At 43.7% G+C, this 18,044-nt stretch overlaps 1 protein-coding gene and 1 pseudogene across 2 annotated transcripts; both read right to left on the bottom strand.

Annotated features, from left to right (window-relative positions):
- Positions 1-546: 546 nt before the first annotated feature.
- On the bottom strand, positions 547-3,999 carry LOC308656858 (antigen-presenting glycoprotein CD1d-like; annotated as a pseudogene). The gene is made up of 6 exons: positions 3,924-3,999; positions 3,371-3,638; positions 2,822-3,100; positions 1,697-1,975; positions 666-768; positions 547-568 (listed from the first exon to the last, which is right to left on the bottom strand). The product of its transcript is annotated as an antigen-presenting glycoprotein CD1d-like (transcript).
- Positions 4,000-9,386: 5,387 nt separating this feature from the next.
- Positions 9,387-14,351, bottom strand: LOC308656931 (antigen-presenting glycoprotein CD1d-like). The gene is made up of 6 exons (XM_081308302.1): positions 14,258-14,351; positions 13,713-13,979; positions 13,165-13,443; positions 12,407-12,685; positions 11,379-11,481; positions 9,387-11,282 (listed from the first exon to the last, which is right to left on the bottom strand). The coding sequence occupies exons 1-6, from the start codon at positions 14,316-14,318 to the stop codon at positions 11,261-11,263; spliced, it is 1,011 nt and encodes a 336-aa protein (XP_081164428.1). The 5' UTR covers positions 14,319-14,351; the 3' UTR covers positions 9,387-11,260.
- Between the last annotated feature and the right edge of the window lie 3,693 nt (positions 14,352-18,044).

Below are 18,044 nucleotides of genomic sequence, written 5' to 3'. Positions count from 1 at the left end.
TTTCCAAAGTTTCCATAAAAGTGACACAAACTGGGAGAACCTGAGATGTCATTAGTCAGCAGTGTTCATTTGGGATGTCACACAGAATATTCTGCAAAATCATGCTGACGTTTTAAAATCAGACATGTCACAGAAAATTCCAGATTTCCAGTCTTCGTGGGAAATGCAGATTACAGCCAAGCCAGAGTTTGACTTTATACTTGACAACAGGCCACCGCAGCTGCCACCTTGGCTCAGGATGTTTGCTTCCCAGCTCAAGACAGATTCCATAACTCAGAGGCCAACACAGGCACTCCCACCCTAGTCCCTGTATCTCCGCATTGCCTGCAGGTAAACATGGGAGTTGGCACTGCTGTCTGCACAGAATCACTTGTAACAGAAGGAAAAAGAACTTAAACTCTTTTAGATAAATGTTAAAAGAGGAGGTGATTATTTTTTGTGACTTCTCCAACACCACGCTCACTTCACCCTCAGTTCCTGAGCAGGGGAAGACTACAGTCCTGGGAGCTTGATGCTGGCCTCCAGAGAGGCAGGTGGCCAGGAGACTCACAGGAAGTCTTCATAGGAGCTGTGAGGGAGTAGAAACGGAGTCACCTTTAGGAAAACAGGAACAGGGGATGGAGAAGAGAGAATGAGGGAAGGAGCAGATGGAAGGGGAGAACCACCTGCATCTCCTAATCCAGAAGGTTAAACCTAGAAGGAGCATAAAGAGGAACACCAGACAGGTCACCACCAAGAGGACCAAGCCTACAGAGGTGTGGGTCTCCTCTGCATGGGGGAAAACAAGGTGTGTGTCAGCACAGGACCCTTCCAGGTATCAAGTTCCCTGGTCTAGCACATGTGAGGGGGCCAGGTGCTGCTTATTCCCCACCACCACCATGGATTTAAAGCATCAACTTCTGTTCCTCAGAAGTTTCGACTCCCCACCTTTTCACAGGGTCTAGGCACCTCTACTACAGTTCATTTCACTATATAATAACGTAGCGTACAGGTGAAGCTCTGTAGCCAGGCAGACCTGAATCTATATCCAGCTTTTCCACCTTCTATGAGACTCTGGGTAGTTAACCTATCTCAGCCTCAATTTCCTCATTTGTAAAATAAAATAACAGTAACTGCTTCAAAAGAGAATGGTGATGCTCAGGTAAAGCACTGGATGCGGCATGGCCTGGCCCCACGCAGGAAGCACTCAGTAAACCACAACTCTCCTTGTTAACCTGCTTTTCATAAGTCCCTGATCCCCATTCTGCTGGGAACTGAGTTTCCCAGAATTCTGTTGTTATTTTATATGCAGTACTGATTTTTGAACCCTAGAGTCTGGGACAAACCACTGAGCTGCATTCCTAGCCCTTATCTTTTATTTTGAGACAAGGTCTCCCTAATTTGGCTAGGCTGGCCACCTCCTTGGAATTCTCCTGCATCAGCCTCCCCAGAAGCTGGGAAGACAGATGAGTGCTGTCATGCCCAGCTTCCAAGGATTCATTATTTGCCAACAATTTCCAGATCTCTAAGATTATCAATCCCATTTCATCTTGTATTTAATACATCGGATCTCAGTCCTATTTTCTTCCTTTCTGTGTCTGGAATTCATCCTTCTAGCCCTCCTAGTTGGTGTGCCAACTCCATCCTTCACAGTCGCTCCCTCTATGCTGGAGAACCACCTGCCTCCATTTCCAACACAGCCCCAGCCCTTTCTCACCCCAGTAGAGGACGAAGTCCTGCCCTCCCAAGCTGCTGTGCTTCACCCTACAGGCCAGGCCAGCCGCCTCCCCAGCTGCCACATCCAGGGTTGCTCTGAGATACCACGTCCCATCTGCATTGGGCAGGATGTCACCTCTCTGAGTGCCCTGCTGCTCCTGTTCCCCTCGCACCCACATCACCCACACGGGCTTTGGGTAGAATCCAGACACGTGGCACACCAGCAGCAGACGCCCAGGCCCAGGACTGGGGCCACTGGACAGCCAGGCCTCAGGCTTCACTGTATTCAATAAGGGATGAGGAAACCATAAGGTGAGAACTCTGCATCAGAGGTCCCAGGCTCCTCACAGGTTCATGCTCCCCAAAGGTCCACTTCTGGAGGTGAAGTCTCCAGGTAGCTCTGATCCCTTTGTGTCACCTTGTCCAGGAGACCCATCCCTGATACTCCTTCCCCTCCCCTGATCCCAGTGCCCCATAAATGCCCCACCTCCCTACTCTAACACCCTGAGCTCAGCTGGAGCACACAGCATGTCTCAAACATTGTCTGATTCAATTCTGACCCACAGTCTTGATTTAATTCAACTCATGGAACCCAGCAGGTATTCAATGATGGTGGGTGATATGAAAATATACCCTCAATGTCAATATACCATATATATAATCAGAAATATGATAAATTATTGAATAATGGTGTATTAAAATAAATAAGTAAATAAAAAATAAATAAGTAAAAAATAAATAAATAGAAAATATACCCTCAAGCCTTATTCATCCTTTCCTGTGTCCTGCTCTTTCTCTGATGCTTAAAGGAAAGCAAACCAACTGAGCAGTGACACACAAATGTAAATCCAGCAGCTCAGGAGGCTGAGGCAGGAGGATCCAGAGTTCAAAGCCATCCTCAGAAAAAAAGTGAGGTACTAAGGAACTGAGTGAAACCCTGTTCTCTAAATAAATACAAAATGGGCTGGGGATGTGGATCAGACATCGAATACCTCTGAGTTCAATTTCAGTACCCCCAAAAAAATAATAAAATGAAATAAATTTTTAAAAATGGAAAGAAAACCCTTGGATGGCAAAACCGAGAGGAGTCAGAGTGTAGGAGAGATGGAGAGGACAGAAGGCTGACCTTGCTTCTCCAGTTCTGTCTTCCCTGTCTCTAGGAGGCCATTCACAAATTGGGGGCAGATGTCATTGAGGAGCCACTGCACTGTTTCCCTTGTCCCTTTGTCCTGGTTGAGCACTTTGATGACCAAATCAACCCAATGTGGGGCCTGTGGAGCCGGCTCCCAAGCAGTTCCCTGGAAACTCAGGATATATTCTCCTTGATATGCTACATGGAGAAAGTGTTCTGAGACGTTCCCAGGGTGCACCTCACAGCCACCAGACAGCTGCAGCTCCATGGGATCTGTGGAGAGAAACGTGCAAAACTCAAATGAGGTTTAAAGGACTGAAAGGGATGAAGGAGAAGAGACTGGTACTGGGGTTACCCAGGGGAACCACAGTGGAAGGAAAAGAGAGTGGGTGGCCTGATGCCTGAAACTGGGGCCCGGCCAGGCAGAAGTGCAAGTCCTCAGAGGGGGAGAAAGCAGACAATCTCATCCCACTCTCCCAGCAGGACTTCCATGTCCATTCTCTCACTGTGGCGCCTGCCCAGGATCCCATCCCCTCAACTCACACTCCAAGGACAGCATTTTTGGCGAATTCCTGTATGTCCCTGGTGAAGCTGCTTCGAAAAACCCGAAGTATATTCTGCAGGTGGACCCACTGCTGGCTGCTGAAGGTGCCCTGGGCCCAGGGCTTCACCAAGCTGATGGTGTCAGAGGCGTTGCTCCAACTGTGCGTCTGCAGCTCCCCCAACCAGGCCAAGGCATCAGTGCGCATCCAGCTGCTGTTAGTGAAGGAGGAGATCTGGAGACAGCGGAAGAGGACACTCCTTCGCAGGACTGGGGAAAACGAAGACTGGGTAAGTACAGCCCACGGAGCAGACAGCACAGGGAGAGGAAGGAAGCAAAGCAGAAGGGAGTCCAGGAGGGTCAGCTGGGGTGCGCCTACCCTGACCCGCACCGCGCCAGGAGCCAGAGACCCCACAATCTCTGGTGCATTCCTGCGCTCTGGGCTCCGCGGCCCAGCGCTCATCCCCTGGTCCAAGGGAGCCTTTCCCTAAGTCCCAAGCCCGCTCCCTCTCTCGGTCCGTTAGCGCCAGTACCCGGGCACCCTGGGCCACCCACCATCAGAGCTTCCCCACACCCGCGGGAGCACCCACAACAACAGGAACCAGCTGCACCCCATGCCGCGGAGTCTGGGACCTTGCGGGCTCCGCCCTTCCCAGGGCGCTACCCTCCACGCCACGCCCCCAGCATCTTGTGCGCTCCGCTTTTGTAGGGGACCCCAACCAAGTCCCAGGCGCAGCTCAGGCGGCCGCCCCGCTCCTGCTGGGGTGCGCTTTACTCTTCTGCTAGACTGTCCCCCTCGCCCCTATGAGTTTCATCTGCAAGGAGTCCTGGCTGAAATGGGAGGAGTCCCGAAGCTGTCGCTCACTTCACTGGGTTTCACAACCAACTCACTTTCTCAGGATCTGTCCCAATGCAGAAGGAATATCAAATAGCACCTGCAGCACTTTGCAACTGTTATCTGTTAAAAGAGGACATTAGGTGTATCTGTTTTACCACTGCGACAGTGCCAAAAAAAAAAGAATTTTTTTTTAAAGAATTTGGTTTAGTGGTGTGGGTCGCCAGGTGGAGAGACTATGGGTGATTTTGATTTGTTTTACACTTTTAAGTCTTCAAAAAAAAAATCTACAAGTGAATCTATTACATTGTCCATAAACTACCAACATTAAAACCAATTTTCTCAGTGTCCTGAGGTAGGATAGAAGACAGGATAGGTAGAAAGGAGACAGGGGATAAAAATCAAGAGTGGCCTGGATTTAAGGTTCAGATTTGAAGTCCACTTTCACATGGATTAAAAGTGCAGGTTTCAAAGTCTCTTTCACGGTACTCTGAATACAAACAGCACTGTTCCAGCAGTTGTTAGTCCTCACCCACAGGACCTTAAATAACTTCTTTCCTCACCTGGACCCACGAGAAAAAAACGGGTCTGAGAAATGCCTTAGCTCAACAAGTAGGTATTCTTACTACTCATACGTTGAGAATTGATGACGTCATCTTTATGTCATACTCTGCTGCAAACCCTCAATGTTACACCAGTGTAGTAATGTTTAAATTCACATGCAGAACAATGAAACACAACCCCCCCCCCCCCCCCGTTGCAAAATGCCCCAGTCTGACTGGGCACAGATCACGAGCCACTGAAGCAGGAACAAACTTTATTTTTGAACTGCAAGAAAAAACCTCACACAAGCTCCTGGGGAATTCTTTCTAATGCCTCCCAGCTGTCCAGGAACCACCAGCCGGAAATATCTCTCCCGGAAATCCCTCCTCCTGCACTTCCCCAACCAATGGGAACTCTCGGGGAATCCCCGGAAATCCCCAAGAGAACTCCAAAATAGTTCTAGAACTAAAAGTAGAGGCAGAGGCAGATAGTAATACCTCGCCTGTCAATCAATACTGTTGGCAAAATGCCAGGGGCCAAACAGACTCCGCCATGGCTCTCAGCAGCAAAAAGTGATTTTTCTTCAAAAATAAATCAGAAAAGAAAATGACGCCTGCTGGGTAATTGTTAACCTTTCCACTTACTGTCACAAAGCAGGACTAAACCACCCTCTTAGATCATGTACCTGTACTACAAAGAGTTCACTCAGTTTGGGGAACTTGGTCCCATTTGCTCGCCTCACCAGCTTCCTTTTATAACCACTCTGACCTCAGGCTCTGAGGTCAATTTCTCAGGGGAGTCTTCTGAGCCTCCCAGACTGTGAGCAAAGGCAGAGAACTAGGCCAGCCCCACCTGCACTCCTTGCTCACTAACTTGCTTTGCAAACCTTTCTCCCAGCACCTGCAGAGCCTGTCATTATAGAAACATTCATGTGTGTGTGTCTTTCTGTGTGCTCTTGTCAATCAGCTGGAGGGACAGCACATGTAAGGATCACATCTCCTGGCTCCACTTCCTCCCATCTGACCACATGAATACTTCCCTTCCTCCCATACCCCTGTGTCCCGAGAGAACAAGCATCTGCCCCTCACTCTGAGCAGGGATCCTGGAGATCGCCCTAACCCACCTACCTTACTATAACGAATGTCCCAAAACAGTTTGAAAGAACACAGAAAACTTATCTGTGTAACAAATAGAGGACTAAGTGATTAAATAAAAGTTCAAAATAGCCCAAATTGTGGATGGGAAGGAAACTGTGGGCAGAGACGTGAAAAGAAAAGCAGTTGTGTGGATCATGGTACAACACCTAACTTCATTCTCCAAATTTATGAGCTCCATTTAAAAACTTGAAGAGTTCTATTTAATTTATCTGTATGTCAAACTTTTGGTGCAAAAATTCTCTCATATGTAAAGACAAGAATGTGGGTTGTTTTTGTTTTTATTTGGTTTGGTTGTTCTTGTTTTGCTTTGTTTTGTTGTTTTTTTTTTTTAATCAATAATTCCTAGCTGCATAACCTCAGATCCAGTTATGGCTATCTGGACTTATGGAAATATTTTTTAATAGTCTGGCAGATTGGGTTTTTTAAAATGACCCAACAATATGCTGCCTTCAAGAGACTCATCTCATAGGAAAAGATATCCATAGACTGAAGGTGAAAGGATGGGAAAAAACATATCACCCACATGGACTGCGTAAACTAGCAGGGGTTTACATCCTCATATCAGATAAAGTGGACTTCCAGCCATAGTTCATCAGAAGAGATGAATAAGGACATTTCACTCTGTTTAAAGGAACCATACATCAACAAAACATAAGAATCATAAATATGTATACCTAAAGCATTGGAGCATCTATGTACATTAAAAAAAAACCTTCTCAACTTCAAGAATCAAATAGACCACAACAGAATAATACTGGATGACTTCAAAACACCTCTCTCATCACTAGATAGATTTTCCAAACAAAAACTAAACAAAGAAACTATAGAACTCATCCATCAATAAGCAAATACACTTTATTCTCAGCAACACATGAATCATTCTCTAAAATAGAACATATGTTATGCCACAAAGCATATCTTAGCAAATACAAAAAATAGAGATACTATCCTGCATTGTATAAAATTTCATAATAGAATGAAATTTGAAATCAATGATAAAATAAAAAATAGAAACTACTCGAAAACTTGGAGAATAAATAATACACTACTGAATAACAAATGGATAGCAGAAGACGTCATGAAAAAGATGGAAAAAACTCTTAGAAGCAATGAGAACAATGATACAACATATCAAAATCTCTGGGACTTATGAAGGCAGTGCTAAAAGGTAAGTTCATTGCATTGAGCTCATTCATTAAAGAATAAAAGTCAACAAATAAATGACCTGACATTACATCTCAAAGCCCTAGAAAAAGAACAAATCAACACAAAAAAAAGTAGTAGAACACAGAAAATAATTAAAATCAGAGCTGAAATCAATAAAATTAAAATAAAAGAAACAATTCAAAAAGTTGACAAAACAAAAAATTGGTTGTTTGAAAAAATAAATAAAATTGATAAACCACTAGCCATGCTAATGAAGAAGAGAGAGAAAACTGAAATTACTTAAATTCATGAGGAAAAAGAAAATATGAAAAGGGAAATATCATGATATAATGATTGAAATACAGAAGATAAAATAGAAACTATTTTGAAAATTTACACTCCAGGAAAATAGAAATTACAATTACAATTAGAAAGCCTGATATTAGAAAATATCAACAAATTTCTAGAGACATATGGTATGGCCAAACTGAGTCAGGACATACACAATTTAAACAGATCAGTTTCAAGCAATGAAATTGCCATCAAAATCCTGCCAACCAAGAAAAACCCAGGAACAGATGGATACACAGCTGAGTTCTTCAAGACCTTCAAAGAAGAATTAATTCCAATACTCCTAAAATTACTTGATGAAATAGGAAAGAAGGGACCCCTTCCAAACTCATTCTATTAGGCTAGTATCATTCTAATACCAAAACCAGACAAAGTCACATCAAGGAAAGAAAATGGCAAACCAATAGCCCTGATGAACATAAATGCAAAAATTCTCAATAATTCTCAATAATTCTGGCTAATCTCATACAAAACACATTTAAAAGATAGTGCACCATGATCAAGTGGGGTTCATTCCAGGGATGCAAAGTTGGTTCAACATACAGAAATCAATAAATGTAATCTATCACATCAACACACAAGAATCATAGGATCATCTCAATAGATGCAGACACACATTTGACAAACAACAGCACTTCTTTGTGTTCAAACAGTAGAAAAACAAGGGGTAACAGGAACATGTCTCAACACTGTAAAAGCTATTTATGCAAAGACCAAGGCCAACATCATTCTAAATGGGAAAAAAAAATAAAAGGATTCCCTCTAAAAACTGGAACAAGACAGGGATGCCTTCTTTCACCACTTCTATTCAACATAGTCCTTGAAACTCTAGCCAGAGCAATTAGACAGAAGAAGAAATTAAAGGGATATGAAGAGGAAAAGAAGCACTCAAACTATCACTATTTGCCAACAACATGATTCTCAATTTAGAGGATCTAAAAAACCCCACCAGAAAACTTCCAGGACTAATAAATGAATTCAGCAAAAGAGCAGATGCCCTTAAACAGATGAATGGATAAATAAACTGTGGTATATATACACAATGGAATATTACTCAGCATTAAAAGAGAATAAAATTATGGCATTTGTACGTAAATGGATGGAGTTGGAGAATATCATACTAAGTGAAGAAAGCCAATCCCAAAAAACCAAAGGTCCAGTGTTTTTCCTGATATGTGGATGCTGATTTCTAATGGGGGTTGGGGGACCATGGGAGGAACTTTAGATAGGGCAAAGGGGAGGGAGGGGGAGGGAGGAGTCATCAGGGTAGGAAAGATGGTGGAATAAGATGGACATCATTACCCTAACTACATGTATGAAGACACGAATGGTGTGACTCTACTTTGCATACAGCCAGATAAATGAAAAATGTGTTCTATATGTGTACTATGAGTTGAAATGCATTCTGCTGTCATGTATAACAAATTAGGATAAATAGATAAATTTTTAAGATAATAAAAGTAGCCTGTGATACAACCAAAAAATTATATGAATGCTGGAGCGCTGATGTACTTATAAATACATCGCCAAAAAGCTACTCTTGGTTTTTAAATAAAATCCTAAAAGGAACAAGAAACGTGGGGCAAGTAAGAAAAGAATGAAAAGACAGAAGACTTAAACCATACCCCAAATTATATTGCTTTAATATAACACAAATCACATGCAAATGGTCCAAACAATCAGATTGTCATATAGAATAAAAATGTAAAATACAACTCTCTGCAGTCTACAGAAAACACACTTTAAGAACAAAGACAGCAGTACAATGAATCTGACATGACTTTCCTATCTTTATATATGATTAAATGACCAATGTAACCCCACATCATGTAAAACCACAATAATGGGATCCTAAGTGGAAAATGTTAAAATCATTTTATGTATGAATGTCAAATTACACCCTACTGTCCTGAATATCAGTAAAGAAATATTAAATAAATGAAAAATTAGGTAAAGAGAACAAAGACAGATTAAAGCAGAAGATGGCAAAAGATACACTTAACAAAACCTGATAATATGAAAGCAAGAGGACTGGGGTTGGAGCTCAGTGGTAGAGCGCTTGTCTAGCATGTGTGAGGCCCTGGGTTCAAACATCAGCACCACATAAAAATACATGAATAAAACAAAAGAACTGTGTTCATCTATTTAAAAAAAAAGAAAGAAAGAGTGACTATTTTAAAGTCAGAGTAGAATTCAGAACAAAAAATATCAGACATAAAAGAAATCATTGAATGATGATAAAAGGGTCAATCCACCAGAAAAAAAAAAACTAATTTTATATTAATAACAGAACTTTAAAAAACTGGAGTAAATAGAACAAAAAGTTAGAAATGAAAGGGAAAACATTTACATTCACAAATGTAGTTGGAGATTTCAACTCTGCTATCTCAGTAAGTAACAGAGCAAGTAAGCAGAAAACCAGTAATGATATAGAAGATTTGAAGAGCAACCTAATGGACATTTATAAGGCAATTCACCCAACAGCAGAACACTTTATTTTGCAATGCACATGGAATATTCAGAAAGAGAGAGACTGCAGATAGCAAGCAACTTTCAGTAGATTTTTCAAAAGATTAAAACCACACAAAATATATTTGGGGAATCAAACAGAAATCCAATGACTAAAATACCCATAAAATACAGCAAAAGTTTCATACTTACACAATATATTTTTAAATAACTAATAGATAAAAAAAAACGAAACACATTTACATTCAGTTTCACAGTTCCACTTCTCAGGATATACTTGAGATAAGGAAAACCAAGGGCACCCAAAGACTCTGCATAAATGTTCAGAGCAGCTTCATTCCTGAAGGCCCAGCATTATAAATCACCAAAGTTTGTCATTCCTTTAAACCGTTAGTATTAGTATGTGGGAAGGAACTATTGATAAATGGAACATAGATGAGTCTCAACACACATTGTGTCAAGTGAAGAACAGAAACATTCCATTCCATTTATATCAAATTCTCAGACTGATAAAACAAAAAGAAGTAGAATGTAGATCAACACAAACTCATGCTGGTATTAACAAGGAGAAATCACAGACTTTGGGGAACTGAAAAGTTTCTGTGAACTCTGGGAAGATGGGGGGAAAGTAGTTACATGGGTGTAGATATTAGTATAATTCCTTGAACTATAGGAACCCCTTCTTTTATTCAAATTATACTTTAAGTTTATTTTATTCAAGTTTATGTCTTTGTTAGCAACACTAATAAGAGTTTATAAGGAGGGTGCTCAGGAGAACAGAAATATGTCAGTTCTTCATGATTCAGAAAATTTTTCGTGGTAAACGGGTGTTGAAATGGATCTTGAAGAAGGGAAAAGAGACATGATCTAGGTGCACCCGAGATGAGACCAGTCAGCAATGCTTATTTATCACAAAGAATATTTTGTCCAAAGACAAGTTAACGTTTTAAATCACCTGTCACATAAAATTCTAGATTTCCAGTTTTCGGGAGAAACATAGGCTGCAATCAGGCCAGTTTGACTGGGCACTTGACAGCTGGCCACTGCAGCTACCACCTTTGCAAAGGACACGTTTTCCCAGCTCAGGACAGACCCTGTCACTCCATGGTCAACCAGGGCACTGCTACCCCAGCCCTTACCTGCTCATTGACAGCAGGTCATCAGAGGACTTGGCGCTCCTCTTTGCACAGAATCACTGGGCCTTAAAAACTTGTCATACAAGGGAAAGGACTTGAAATATCTTAGATAAACATTAAAAGGATGTGGATGACCCTTTTCTTTTTTACTTCTCCAGGTTAACTCTCCATTCATCCTCCATTCCTAAGCAGGCAAAGACTGCAGTTCTGGGGACCAGAGGTCTTGGGGTCCAGACAGGCAGGTGACCAGAAGACTCACAAGATGTCTTCATAGGAGCTGTGAGGGAAGAGAAAGGGAGACACCATTCAGAAAACAGGAACAGGGGTGAAGGAGAGAGAGCAAGGGAAGGAGCAGATGGAAGGGGAGACTCACCGGTGACTCTTGATCCAATAGAAGCCTAGAATGAGCACAAAGAGCAGCACCAGGCAAGCCAGTACCGCCAGGATGACCAAGCCCACAGAGGTGTGGCTCCCACCTGCAGGGGACACAGGATGTGTGTAAGTCCCGGACACTGCACTGTACCAAGTTCCCTGGTCTAGCACATGTGAGGGGCCAGGCGCTGCCTTTTTCCTCCCCCTATTTAGAGCATCAACTTCTATTCCTCAGAAGTTTAGACTCCCCACCTTTTCACAGGGTCTAGGCACATCTATTCAGTTCATTTCACTATATAATAACGTAGCGTACAGGTGAAGCTCTGTAGCCAGGCAGACCTGAATCGATATCCAGCTCTTCCACCTTCTATGAGTTTCTGGGTACTTAACCTATCTCAGCCTCAATTTCCTCATTTGTAAAATAGAATAACAGTAAGTGTTTCAAAGGGGAGTGGTGATGCTCAGGTAAAGCACTGGATGCAGAGAGGCCAGGCCCCCTCACAAGAAGCACTCAGTAAACCACAGCTCTCCTTGTTAACCTGCTTTTCATAAGTCCCTGATCCCCATTCTGCTGGGAAATGAATCTTCCCAGATTCTGTTTTTATTTTATATGCAGTGCTGCTAGTTGAATCCTAGAGTCTGGGACAAACCACTGAGCTGCATCCCTAGCCTTTACTTTTTGAGACAAGGTCTCCCTAATTTGGCTAGTCCAGCCAACTACTTGGAATTCTCCTGCATCAGCCTCCCCAGCAGCTGGGAAGACAGATGAGTGCTGTCATGCCCAGCTTCCAGGGATTCATTATTTGCAAACAACTTCCAGATCTCTGAGATTATCAGTCCCATTTCATCTTGCATTTAATACATCAATTGTCAGTCCCATTTTAGTTTCCAGACTCTTTTTTCCTCCTTTCTGTAATTGGAATCTCATATTCAGGCCCTGCTGTGTGCCAACCGACCTTTGCGAATCCCTCCCTCTATGCTGGAGAACCACCTGCCTCCATTTCCAACACAGCCCCAGCCCTTTCTCACCCCAGTAGAGGACGAGGTCCTGGCCCCCCAGGCTGCTGTGCTTCACCCTGCAGGCCAGGCCAGGCGCTTCCCCAGCTGCCACATCCAGTGTTGCTTGGAGATACCACGTCTCATCACCATTGGGCAGGATGTCACCTCTCTGAGTGCCCAGCTGCTCCTGCTCACCTCGCATCCACATCACCCACACGGGCTTTGGGTAGAATCCAGACGCGTGGCACACCAGCAGCAGACGCCCAGGCCCAGGACGGGGGCCACTGGACAGCCAGGCCTCGGGCTTCACTGTATCCAATAAGGGATAAGAAAAGCATAAGGTGAGAACTCTGCATCAGAGGTCCCAGGCTCCTCGCAGGTTCATGCTCCCCAAAGGTCCACTTCTGGAGGTGAAGTCTCCAGGTAGCTCTGATCCCTTTGTGTCACCTTGTCCAAGAGACCCATCCCTCATCTCCTTCCCCTCCCCTGATCCCAGTGCCCTATAAATGCCCCACCTCCCTACTCTAACACCCTGAGCTCAGCTGGAGCACACAGCATGTCTCAAACATTGTCTGAATCAATTCTGACCCACAGTCTTGATTTAATTCAACTCATGGAACCCAGCAGGTACTCAGTGACACGGGGTGATATCAACAAATACCCTCACGCCTTATCCATCCCCTCTATGTCTTGCTCTTTGTCTGATGCTTAAACGAAAGCAAACCCTTGGATGGCAAAACCTACTTGAAGTTTAAAAGTAGGATAGATGGAGAGGACAGAAGGCTGACCTTGCTTCTCCAGTTCTGACTTCCCTGTCTCTAGGAGGCCATTCACAAATTGGGGGCAGATGTCATTGAGGAGCCACTGCACTGTTTCCTTTGTCCCTTTGTTCTGGTTGAGCACTTTGATGACCAAATCAACCCAATGTGGGGCCTGTGGGGCAGGCTCCCAAGCAGTTCCCTGGAAACTCAGGATATGTTCTCCTTGATATGCTACATGGAGAAAGTGTTCTGAGACGTTCCCAGGGTGCACCTCACAACCACCAGACAGCTGCAGCTCCATGGGATCTGTGGAGAGAAACGTGCAAAACTCAAATGAGGTTTAAAGGACTGAAAGGGAAGAAGGAGAAGAGACTGGTACTGGGGTTACCCGGGGGAACCACAGTGGACGGAAAAGAGAGTGGGTGGCCTGATGCCTGAAAACTGGGGCCCGGCCAGGCAGAAGTGCAAGTCCTAGAGGGGGAGAAAGCAGACAATCTCATCCCCTCTCCCAGCAGGACTTCCATGTCCATTCTCTCACTGTGGCGCCTGCCCAGGATCCCATTCCCTCAACTCACACTCCAAGGACAGCATTTTGGCGAATTCCTGTATGTCCCTGGTGAAGCTGCTTCGAAAAACCCGAAGTATATTCTGCAGGTGGACCCACTGCTGGCTGCTGAAGGTGCCCTGGGCCCAGGGCTTCACCAAGCTGATGGTGTCAGAGGCGTTGCTCCAACTGTGCGTCTGCAGCTCCCCCAACCAGGCCAAGGCATCAGTGCGCATCCAGCTGCTGTTAGTGAAGGAGGAGATCTGGAGATAGCGGAAGAGGACACTCCTTCGCAGGACTGGGGAAAACCAAGACTGGGTAAGTACAGCCCACGGAGCAGACAGCACAGGGAGAGGAAGGAACAACAGCAGAAGGTGAGTCCAGGAGGGTCAGCTGGGGTGCGCCTACCCTGACCCGCACCGCGCCAGGAGCCAGAGACCCTGCGATCTCTGGTGCATTTGTGTGCTCAGGGATCCGCGGCTCATCGCAGCTCCCTGGGAGCCTTTCCCTAAGTCCCAAGCCCGCGCTCTGTCTCCGCCCTTTAGCGCCAGTACGCGGGCACCCTGGGCCTCTCACCCTCAGAGCTTCCCCACGCCTGGGGGAGCACCCACAAGAGCAGGAACCACCCGCACCCCATGCCAAGGAGTCTGGGACCTTGCAGGCTACGCCCTTCCCAAGGCGCTGCCCTCCACGCCCCGCCCCCAGCAGCCTCGTGAGCTCAGCTTTTGGCAGGGACCCCAGCCAAGTCCCAGGTGCAGCTCAGGCAGCCAGCCTCCCCGCTCCTGCTGGGGTGCGCTTTACTCTTCTGCTAGACTGTCCCCCTCGCCGCTAATGGTTCCATCTGCAAGGAGTCCAGAAGCTGTCGCTCACTTCACTGGGTTTCACAACCAACTCACTTTCTCAGGATCTGTCCCAATGCAGAAGGAATAGGAAACAGCACAGGAGACACTTTGCAACTGTTATCTAACTGTTAAAAGAGGACATTAGGTGTATCTGTTTTACCACTGTGACAGTGCCAAAAAAAAAAAAATAGGAAAGAATTTGGTTTAGCGGTGTGGGTCTCCAGGTGGAGAGACTATGGGTGATTTTTATTTGTTTTACACTTTTAAGTCTTCAAAAAAAATCTACAAGTGAACATATACATTGACCATAAACTACCAACATTAAAACCAATATTCTTAGTGTCCCGAGGTAGGATAAAAGACATAGGATGGGTACAAAGGAGACAGGGGATAAAAATCAAGAGTGACCTGGATTTAAGGTTCAGATTTGAAGTCCACTTTCACATGGATTAAAAGTGCAGGTTTCAAAGTCTCTTTCACGGTACTCTGATTACAAACAGCACTGTTCCAGCAGTTGTTAGTCCTCGCCCACAGGACCTTAAATAACTTCTTTCCTCACCTGGACCCACAAGGAAAAAACGGGTCTGAGAAATGCCTTTGCTCAACAAGTAGGTATTCTTAAGACTCATACATTGAGGTTTTGATTACATGATCTATATGTCATACTCTGCATCAAACCCTCAATGTTACACCAGTGTAGTAATGTTTAAATTCACAAGCAGAACAATGAAAACTCCCCAGGGGTACATTATAAGACATTTTTCATCAAAAATAAATAAGAAAAGGAAATGACTCTTCTGGGTAATTGTTAACCCTTCCACTCACCTTAACAAAGCAGGACTCAAGCACCCTCTTAGATCATGTCCCTGTACTACAAAGAGTTCACTCAGTTTGGGGAACTTGCTCCCTTCTGCTCCCCTCACCAGCTTCCTGTTATAACCACTCTGACCTCAGGCTCTGAGGTCAATTTCTCAGGGGAGTCTTCTGAGCCTCCCAGACTGTGAGCAAAGGCAGAGAACTAGGCCAGCCCCACCTGCACTCCTTGCTCACTAACTTGCTTTGCAAACCTTTCTCCCAGCACCTGCAGAGCCTGTCATTATAGAAACATTCATGTGTGTGTCTCTTTCTGTGTGCTCTTGTCAATCAGCTGGAGGGACAGCACATGTAAGGATCACATCTCCTGGCTCCACTTCCTCCCATCTGACCACATGAATACTTCCCTTCCTCCCATACCCCTGTGTCCCTAGAAACAAGCATCTGCCCCTCACTCTGAGCAGCGATCCTGGAGATCGCCCTAACCCACCTACCTTACCATAACGAATGTCCCAAAAAAGTTTGAAAGAACACAGAAAACTTATTTGGGTAACAAATAAAGGACTGAGTGATTGGATGAGAGTTCAAAATAGCCCAAATAGTGGATGGGAAAGAACCTGTGGGCATAGACTTGAAAAGAAAAGTACTGGGGACTAAATTGGAGCAAATTATATTCCATCCTTGTATAATTATATCAAAATAAACCTCAATATTATGTATAACAGTAATGCAGTAATGAAAAGATTAGAAAAGAAATGGAATTAATCTGTGTATTAGATGTTATTTCATAAAACTGCAAAGAATAATGAATAGCTGAGCTGGGTATCCAGCTAGAAAATGAAGCAATGTTGGAAGTTCAGTCCACATGGAGCTGCCCTGTACCTCCCTCCGCCATTGATTTCATTGTATATTCTGAGGCCCTGCAGAAAGCGTCTCTGAAGAAGTCGTGGCAAGGACAGAACTTTCCCTCTGGTTTTAGCCAACCCTCTACTGGTATCACTGGACTTGGTACTTCCCTCCATTCCTCCTTTCACTTTACTTTGTTCAACTTTTTTTACTCTATTTTTCTTATCTACTGTTTAATTTTTTATTAGTGCATTATAGGTATACATAAATGTGAAATTCACTGTGGTACGTTCACTCCTGTACACAGGATCATTGATCAGTTTCATTCCACCATTCTTCACATTTTCTGCCTCTACTCCCGCCCTCTCCTCCAACCCCTATCTCACTCTATTGATCTCTCTTCTGTTCTGATGGGATTCCCACTCCCCCTTTTCCCCTTATTTTGGTCTAGCTTCTGCATAAGAAAGAAAACACTTGATTCTTGACTCTATTGGGTCTGGCTTATTTCACTTAGCCTGATCCTCTCTGGTTCCAGTCATTTACTGGCAAAAGCTATGACTTCATTCTTCTTTATGGCTCCATTGTGTACATATACCATGCTTTATTTAACCATTCATCTGCTGACAGGCATCTGGGCTGGTTCCATAACCTGACTGGTGTGGATTGCACTGCTATAAACATCCATGTGGCTGTATCATGATGGTAGGATGACCTTAGATCATTACAATATGTGCCGAGGAGCTGTTGAGATCTATTTCTTAGTTTTATATTGTACTCTTTAATTCGTCTATTTGTCCATTCCTATCTTATTACCATAATGTTTTGATATGGTGGCCTCTGGGTTTAGTATTTTGAATGGCAGATACTCTGATCCCATCATTACATTTTTTTTTCCTATTTTGGAGCCATTTTAATGCTACTTAAAATTTTAGTTAATTGAAAAATTGGGGAGCTAATTAACATTTTGTTACATTAAGTGTTCTAAACCAAGAAAGGAATACATCTTTTCACTAATTCAAAATGGTTTTTATCCTTCAGAGAACTATGTAGTATTTTATATGTGTCTGTACTATTCGTGTGAAATATATTCCTAAGTATCCTCTTTCTCCTTTTGGATTTTGAATACGTCACTTATTCCCATTTCCATTTCTAGTTGGTTGTACTTAACACATGCTTTCTTTTCTATGTGTTTGTCTTTTTTACTTGAATAAACACCTTTATAGATTCTATCAAATGTTCTTTCAAACAGGGTTGTTTGTTTCTTCTAGGTACATAGTCACATCATTGGTGAAAAGGATTGAGTTCATCTCTTCCCCTGTGGGTCCCTCAGCTACTCTTGGTCCAACAGAAGGGTGCACCTCCTGAATCCCCAGAGACTTCAAAGTCAGAGGGAAATTTCAGCTGTCACATTCTGTGCCAGCTGATGCCCTTGCTTAGGATTAGGCCACAAAAAATGCATTTTTTCTATTTTTAGTTATACATGACAGTAGAATGTATTTTGGCAGAATACACATACATAGAGTATATCTTATTCTATTTAGGGTCTGCATTCTTGTGGTCATATACAGTGTGCAAATACAAGGCTAGGAAAGTTATGACCAATTAATTCTACTCTTTCCTATTCCCCTCTCCCCTCCCTTCCCTTCATTTCCCTTTGTCTAATCCAATGGACTTTTATTCTTCTCCTTCCCACCCTCTCTTGTTGTGAGTTAGTATCCACAAATTAAAGACAACATTCAGCCTTTGGTTTTGGGGGATTGGCTTATTTCACTTAGCATGGTATTCTCTAATCAATTTCCATCAATTTACCAGAAAATGCCATAATTTCATTTTCTTTATGGCTGAATAATATTCATATTTTG

This window comes from Spermophilus citellus (assembly GCF_964194105.1).
Source record: "Spermophilus citellus genome assembly, chromosome: 9".
Classification (NCBI taxonomy): domain Eukaryota; kingdom Metazoa; phylum Chordata; class Mammalia; order Rodentia; family Sciuridae; genus Spermophilus; species Spermophilus citellus.
This window is presented reverse-complemented; position numbering and strand designations above follow the sequence as displayed.